The 8,538-nt window shown below is 43.9% G+C and overlaps 1 protein-coding gene across 4 annotated transcripts in view; it reads right to left on the bottom strand.

Moving 5' to 3' along the window:
• NFRKB (nuclear factor related to kappaB binding protein) overlaps positions 1–8,257 on the bottom strand; it is a 33,603-nt gene extending 25,346 nt beyond the window's left edge. For 2 of the 4 annotated variants that reach the window (XM_034754594.1, XM_034754597.1), the window contains exons 1-7: positions 8,111–8,256; positions 7,450–7,481; positions 6,439–6,539; positions 5,106–5,261; positions 4,210–4,411; positions 3,609–3,736; positions 893–1,067 (exon numbers count right to left, since the gene is read on the bottom strand). In XM_034754594.1, the coding sequence (XP_034610485.1) occupies positions 893–1,067; positions 3,609–3,736; positions 4,210–4,411; positions 5,106–5,240 (640 nt within the window). In that variant the 5' untranslated portion in view covers positions 5,241–5,261; positions 6,439–6,539; positions 7,450–7,481; positions 8,111–8,256. Of the gene's footprint in view, positions 1–892; positions 1,068–3,608; positions 3,737–4,209; positions 4,412–5,105; positions 5,262–6,438; positions 6,540–7,449; positions 7,482–8,110 lie in introns of all 4 variants that reach the window. The other 2 variants (XM_034754596.1, XM_034754595.1) reach the window with 2 other exon arrangements.
• Positions 8,258–8,538: the final 281 nt, after the last annotated feature.

The following is an 8,538-nucleotide window of genomic DNA, read 5'->3' as shown; positions in this document are numbered from 1 at the left end:
AAGAAGTGAGGTTCTTACCCACGAAAGCTTATGCTCCCAGTACTTCTGTTAGTCTCAAAGGTGCCACAGGGACCCTCTGTTGCTTTTTACAGATTCAGACTAACACGGCTACCCCTCTGATACTTGACACAGTGGTTTAATAGTTAGTCTGGTAGTTGAGTCTCAGTGCTAATCCCAACACTGATATGGATGCTGTGCATGGTTTTGTCCAAGTCACTTCATCTTTGCATGAATACTTCAATTTCCCTATCTATAAATGGGGATAATGATTCTTATCTCCTTAACAGCAGTATTGTGAAGCATTATTAATAAAATTTTGTGTAGAGCTCTGAAAAAAATAAGGTGTTATTGATTCCACCTGCAAATAAACAGTCTGAGTATCTACCCCAGGACAAGCAGGAGAACCATGGTCCACCCACTTCCCAACCTGCACGAACACACAAAAGACTGTCAGGGAAAGAAAACATATGAACTTTAAGAGTAAATAAAGGGGATTGTTTCTGTGATGTGCACTCCTATCCACTAGGAACCTGACTCTGAACCACCACCTAGGCGTAAAGTGTGTCAGAAGGTGGTAACCATTGATTACTACCATCTTGGACAGGATTGGAACCAGGAACCCAGAGTTGGAAGTCTGTATTATTAGTTATCCATCAGTTCCCTGAGCCATCCATTGCACTGTGTAAGGCAAGTTTATGTCAGAAAGATATTAAGGATTTATTCTTCTTCAATAAAAAGTAAAATTCCTAGGAAATTGGGAAAGTCACTATATCCAGTTCTGGCATCAAGGCCAAAGGAGGCTTTCAACTGTGCCAGTATCTGCAGAGGGCTTTCCAGCCCAGCCCACACCCCAATTTCTCATGCTATTCCGGGAACACACTGGCTACATTACCTTCTTCATCAGAGGATAAGGTGGTGTCTCCACATTCCTCCTTCACCTCCCTCAGGACCTTCAGGTAGCGCTGATGTGTCCGTCTATCCCGTTCTTCTGGGCCACATGGAGGGGATGGGTATTTTTTCTTAAGGGTAAGATCAGGGCCACCTTTCTTAGCCAGATCGAGCAGGTGCTGAAGTAAAGAGACAGACATCTACAACACAGGGAAGACTCTGGGATGCAGAGTCCAGCTTTGTGGGGAAGGAGTAACTTATACCCACCTACAGGTAAATTTAATTAGTTTAAAAATTATAACATATCATCATTACATGGTTGCTGGTATCACCTACCCAGTTCTTTATAAGCTAACTAACAGCATTCTAGTATTTAGTATGCAGGGAATCCCAAAAAGTATGCCAGTACTTAATAAAGGGGAAGTCTAAAAACTGATTGTATTCCTGCATCGCTTTCCATTCTCATTATCCCTTATTCTCATTCTATATGATCCATTTTGTCAAGAACAGGCTAGTCATTGTTCAGAAGAGCACCTGAAGAGGTTTGCACCCCATGAAGCTTAACACAGGTTTGGAACACTGGCTTTAAATAAACAGGTGAGGAAAATATCCCTCAAAAGAAAAACAAAAAAGTAGTTTAACCCTTAGGATAACAAAGAAGAGATATCTGTCCCACATGAAAACCCCACCTCCCAGCTACCATTCCCATCCTCAATGTAAGAGCTCCCCTCCCACTCAATAGGTGGAACACTTCAGTCTCCCTGACTATCTAACCTTAGCCAGAAGCCACCATCATGGCATGTAGCCCAGTAATTATATGCCTCCAGCCTAAATTGCTGTTGTGACATCTCCTCTCTCTGATTCCTGGCCTGAGGGACAGGCAAGTTGCTTCAGGAGCACAGACCGAGTGATCTTCCCAGTAGAGCAGGGTAGGAGTGGCCCTTCATGAGTCCAGACCTGCTCTACCTGCCAGCGGCAAGAAACTCTCCCTACTCCTTACCACAGTACCTCCACTGCACTGTCTAGTTTGACTCAAACTGCAGCTTCCAAGGACTGCTTCTTCAAGAGATAGTGAAGTTTAATTGGTTTCTGTAAAACGCTTTGAGATCCTCAGATTAAAGGTCCAGGAGTCACATAGTTAATTAAGGACTGCCTAAGAAAGGTGAGGCTATTGACTAACAGCAGAAGTGGCGACGTCATTACAAATAAATGGTTTATTTGGAAGTCAGTTCCTTTTTCCTTACCTACCAAGAGACTCAAGTTCAGGTTCTGGGTTTCCCCTGCTAAAGGGTATGGCATCAGTAACATCTACGTGGATAAGTTTAGGTTTTTAGGACCAATTACAAAAGAAACTGGACACTGAACTCAATCTCAGTAGGAAAAAAACTGTCCAATTAGCCTTCAAACAACACGTGCAGCCAGCTTTAAAAGAAGGCGAAAGATTTATACAATCTGAAGAGAAACCGTATCTAATGTTTAATACCGTAGTATTATTTTTCATGAAGGTAACCAACTTGATGAAAACATTGTTATATTAAAAAATAACCTCAAACAACACTTCACTGCACTCCTAGTCAGATACATTTAAAAGCCAAGATACCAGTGCCGTAACGAACATGGAATGCAGACTAATGGTTAGAGCAAAATACTTGGAATCAGTACTAGTGGTTCGCTATCACAGGTGACAAGAAGTCAGCATTGGGAATTGACTAGCCCAGGGAGTCCTAACTCCCTGATTCTATTCCCAACGTTGCCACTGAACAACATGATGTTGGGGAAGTCACTTGACCATCACTTTGCCAATGCATAAAATGACGATATTTATTTTGCTGGGATGGAAGGAGCAGGAGAGAGACGGGAGAAAGGCTGAGTGCTAAATATAATTGGTCTCTATATTTGGCCTTGGTGCAACCGCTGCTGGAATACGAGGTCCAGTTCTGGGGCCCACAATCCAAGAAGGTTGATAAATTGGAGACGGTTCAGAGAAGAGTCACGAGAATGATTAAAGGATTAGAAAACCATCTCTCTAGTGATAGACTCAAAGCTCAATCTATTCAGCTTAGCGAAAAGAAGATTAAAGGGTGACCTGATTACTCTATACATATCTGCATGGGGAACAAATATTTAACAATCGGCTCTTCAGTCTAACAGAGAAGATATAACAAATTACTGGCTGGAGGTTGAACCTAAACCAATTCAGACTGGAAATAAGCTGGAAATTTGTAAGAGTGGGTAACTACCACTGGAAGAATTTACCAAGAGTCATGCTGCATCACTGGCGATTTTAAGACTGGATGTTTTCCACAAGATAGACTCTAAGCATTATTTTGGGGGTAGTTCTATGGCCTGTGTTATACAGGAGGTCAGACTAGATGATCACAATGGTCCCTTCTGACCGTGGAATCTATAAATTGTTTATAAAATAATGAGGTCCTCGGAAAAAAAAAAAAAAGGTGTTACATAGAAGAGTGAGGAATCTGTGCAGGTTCACGGTAAGATAGATACTTGTCAAATATCTGCGTAAGCATCCCGAATCCTTTCAGCAACTTTACATTTAGGAACCAACCAAGCCTAAAATCACAACAACTGCAGTATTTAATAAAACATTCCAGCAGGGAATAGTGGCTACATGAACACCACCGAATCCTTCAACAGACAAAGTTAAACCATGTTCTTCATGTAACGCATCAAGTAACTCACTGCACCCTGCAAGAACTTACATTGCGGGAAGCAAGGATCTGCTTGAGGAGTCGGTAGAAGTACTGCTGCTGGGAGTTCAGGTAGCGTTTGTACTGGGACTTGAAACAGAGCTGGCGGTATTTCACAACTTCAGGATTGAAGTGCCCATCTGTAGAAAAGAATAAAAACTGTTTTGACTTCCCTTCGCTGCAAGCTGAGATTAAAGCCTTTTTAAAAGTTTGCAGTTTATTTTCTCTACATAAATAATCCAGATGCTACAGCAGCCATGACCTGTTGAAAAATTAAGTATAATATCAAAGATTACAATTCTCAGAGGAGTGACAAGATCTGGAGCTTTGCTGTTCTAGGTCAGATGACCAAGAGTTCTTGCCACATTACCGTGTCCTCTGAGAAATAAATCCGGAGATCTCAGCAGACAAGTGTACACATCACAAAAAAGGCACAGCTGGCACTAGTTAATACATTGTTGACAGTCTCAGCAAACAGGTCTGTGTTGTACCAAGTCCATGAATAAACAGAGCTTCAGTCTCCTTCGCTATCAACCTGGCACCTTTCACCAGAGATACAGTCAATATAAAAAAAATAAAAAAAAAGTTAAAAGCAAAATGAGCGGACACTGACCCCGGAAGAGTTTCTGGGCAATGTGCAGTGGGTTTCCAAAGCGGAAGTTCTCTCCGCTGAACAGAGCTGGGATGAGCTTGTTCTGGTGCTCAGGGTTGTTTTCCGGGAAATGGGGCAGGAACTTTTTTAGGTGGTCTCGCTGTGAGTCTGTCAGCACCTCCTGCCATGTAGATAGGCTGACAACTTCAAAAAAGATCTCAGGCTAAAGGAGACAAAGACAAGAATGAAGCAAAATGCCTTCCAGAATCTTTAACAAATCTTTATCCCTCAAGGCTTTCCAGAGTTAAATAAAAGTCACAAGACACTGTGGAAAGCGGTAGTCTAAAACACTGAAAGGCGAACATATTGAAGGATTCCAGTCATGAGAACCCATAGCAGATGGAGAGAGAGATCAGGAGGTATAAAAGTAACAGAAAGATGTTCTAATATTAGATCTGAGAAGAGATTGAGAGTCACTACGTTTACTAGATAAGGAACAGACTAGAAAAAAAGGGGGCTTTTAAAATAGATTTGGCTAACGTGACATGAAACACCACTCAGCACCTCTAAAATCATGTTTAGCTAGCTATGTTGTAATCTAGGAGGGAGCCCAGGCTACAACACAACAAGGTAACTCAACTGCTAGCTGTTAAAACGGTCTCTATACAGGTGTCAGGCGAAGGGAGAGTTCCAATTGTGTTGACTCAATCTGGTTAGTTTAAGCTGATTTCAAAACCCACCTTTTTTCAGCAGGGCCTGGGACATCTGGGGATGTTACCCCTCTTTTCCCGCACCCCACAACTGCTCTGACTTTCCTCTGTGAAACAGTGAGAATACCACCCACAACCTCCTTGTGAGGTAAGTAGTTATGTTTGTCAAACACTCTGGAAATGGAAAATGCTCTTATTATTACTTACATCCTCTAGGAGGTCCTCTGGCAGGCTAACTCTTGTTGCTCCTAGCATGCAGTCCTCCATGATCCGTGTGCCATTTCCCTCCCCACATGGTCCCAGCTCCAATGGGTCTGTCAGCATGTGGTCCAGAGAATCCATTCTTTACTGTACTCTCAGTCCCTGAACAAAAGAAACTATTATCTGCTGGCATAAACTTGCCAACAACAAAGTCCAAAATTCTCAGATACAGTTGAAGGTGTCTTAGCTTTTTAGAAGGTACAATTTGATGAAGAAATTGTTTTAACAGAATCCATTCAAGTTCCACAGAATTGTCTAATTGTGCCATGTGAAATTTACTAAACAGTGAAATAGACAATGCAGATCTGATAGAAGTACTAGGGACTATCACTCTTTCAGGTGACACGCCTGCACACAAACATACACAGAGTATATATAAAGAACACTAGGGAAACAGAAATGGACATTTGCTGATTAATAACCATAGTTTTAAATTTTTCTTACGTGTTCCACTTACAACACTACCAATTGTTTGCATTCTTAATAATTTACTTTTCACTATATATGCAATTTATATTTTGCCTGTCACTAAACTTTAATAATAAAGACTGGCCTGGTCAGTTTCACTTTGAGTTTATGCACTACATCATTGCTGCAATATTTGGGATGAAACACTCTTACAACATGGTTTATGGTGCATGCTCAGAAGCCTCACAACCCAGGATTCTGAAGAGGGTGAAACCTGTAAGTAGAGTAATGCAAACTACAAGAAATAGAAAAACCCAAGACAAGGGGATAGATGACAAGTGTATAAACAATCATGAAGAAAGAGCTACTGGAATTAGAGGGTGTTGCCTGCTGAGCAAACCAGACCTCAGGCTACAGGTCTGCAAAGATACTTCATGGCTCTGACCAGATGCGAGACCTGTAAATATACTCCCTTTATTTTCCTTAGCAGCCTGAAGCTTTCTTACAAGTGAGTTAAACATTACTCTCATGCCTCCACTCTTGAGCTCTCTGCCACCACGCAAAACATGCCACAATAAGTAGCATTATAACATTAAAGAATTCACGACTTTGCTTCTGTGGTTGTGACTTCAATACGCCATCTACAAAGGGCCAACTACTCAGCAGCATCAGGCTTGCCCAAACAACAAACATTAAGCCATTCATTAATTTGCCCTACATGTGAATCCTTAGTCATGTTCAGCCACTGGAATACTGAATGTAATCAATTTTGAAATCTCATTTCTATTCCAAGCTTTAGTGCAGTTTGGTTCAATATATCAGAGGGGATGAGTCCCTTTTCAGAACTAAATTGGTTCAGAGGAGGAATTACCTCTTGCCTCCAGAAAGCGTGGACACTCTAGCCAAGGATTAAGAACATTAGAGAAGCGGATTTAAAGTATATGAACTGAAGTCGTCTCAAATGTACCTGATCTGTGAATAAAACAAGAGATTGAACTTTAATCAATAAGAGTAGAAAAATGGGAATACATGTTTACTTTTTTAAAATTAAAAAACACAAGTTCTAGGGCTTTTAGCCTTATAAATAATCTGGTTATACCATGTGAATTCATCATAAATTGGAGAACAGACAACTACATTGCCAATAAAGACAATTATAATCCAATATTGTCAACTATCATTTCAATGAGGTTTATAAAATATGCTCTATAAATTCTATGAGGTATGGGAAGTCATACTAGCTAAATAAATAAATATATGGAGATATACGTATCTCATAGAACTGGAAGGGACCTTGAAAGGTCATTGAGTCCAGTCCCCTGCCTTCACTAGCAGGACCAAGTACTGATTTTGCCCCAGATCCCTAAGTGGCCTCCTCAAGGATTGAACTCACAACCCTGGGTTTAGCAGGCCAATGCTCAAACCACTGAGCTATCCCTCCCCCCTACTAAATAGTTCTACAATACAGAGAGAAACTGAGGCACAGAGGCTAAGGGACTTGCCTAAAATCCAGTGGCAGAGTCTGGAATAAATCTCAGCAGTCCTTGCTACCACTGCCCAAAAGACCATTTACACAGCAGATTCAATGCCTGACCTACCATTCCCTATTAAAAATATTACATTCACGATACTCTACATCAGCTACTATAAGACGCAGAGTCACATCATTCTTCCAGATCACCCTCATTTATTTTCAAAAGTGTTTTCCAAATTTATTTAGATTTTGTGGACTATTCCAGGCTCAAAGCACTTACAAAATATAACATCAACCATTGAAAAAAAGCAAGCAAAACAAATAAAATGCTCAAACGCAAACTACAGAGACTATAACAATATACACCTGCTAACATATAACAAAACAAACTCCTCAAATGGCACTCACCATCACCCTCTAACCATCCCTTCCAAAGAGCCCTGGGAAAGAAGGATGGACATAGTTAGCTCTGTTTGCAAAGTCTAGGTATTTCTTCAGGGAGTGCTCATCCCCCAAAATAAATCAATGCTCTTTCTGCTAATAACAGAAGTTGATAAGTCAGCAGCAACACTACATCAAACAAACAGTAACTGCACAGAATGAAGAAAAAAACAGCCTAGCTGAGGGCACATGTCCACTCAAGGGATCCAGGTAACAAACAGGGGCTTGGAGAGCATTGCCAACCACCCTCAACAAAAAGCCCCCCCTCTCTCCAAGGATCACCCCGCCCCCCAGGAACCCTCACACCATGCCAGTAGCTCATCCCTGGGAACCCAACCACCCCACCCCATAGACCGCCCAGCTCCCCACCCCCAGAAACCCCCCCACAGGCCCTGCCCCCCCCCGCACTCCCCACCCCCAGAAACCCCCCCACAGGCCCTGCCCCCCCCCGCACTCCCCACCCCCAGAAACCCCCCCACAGGGCCTGCCCCACCCCCAGGAGCCCCCCCGCAGGCCCTGCCCCCCCGCACTCCCCACCCCCAGGAGTCCCCCCCGCAGGCCCTTGACCCCCCCTCTCCCCACCCCCAGAAGCCCCCCCGGAGCCGGCTCCAGGCCGCACGCGGCTCACCCAGCTTCCAAGTTTCGTGGGGGAGGGGCGCAGCACCCAGGGCGTTTGCGGGGTGGGGTGGGGGGGAGAGGCAGGCGCGCGCGCGCACCCTCTCCCCAGAGCACGAGCGCGAGCACGGTGCCCGGAAGGCGGAGCCCCCAGCTCAGCCTGACGGACCCTTCATACGCATGCGCACCTCCTCTTCCCGGCGACCTCAATGTCGAGCGTCTGCGCGGTAGCCTCTCGCGCATGCGTAATGTCACGTCGCGGGCGTGGCTCGGACTGGCGGCCTGCAGTCCCGCGGGCGGGGTTAGCGCCGCGCAGGGGGCGGCATCGGGAAAAATAGGAAGCAAGGTTTTTTTAGCGAGGAAGTGGGGTGCCTAGGTGTGAGGTGTATAGCTGGGGGTGTGCAGCTGTGGGGGGAGGCGCATTGGTGCGGGGGGGGGGGG

The sequence above is a fragment of the Trachemys scripta genome, chromosome 21 (assembly GCF_013100865.1).
Source record: "Trachemys scripta elegans isolate TJP31775 chromosome 21, CAS_Tse_1.0, whole genome shotgun sequence".
NCBI lineage: Eukaryota > Metazoa > Chordata > Testudines > Emydidae > Trachemys > Trachemys scripta.
This window is presented reverse-complemented; position numbering and strand designations above follow the sequence as displayed.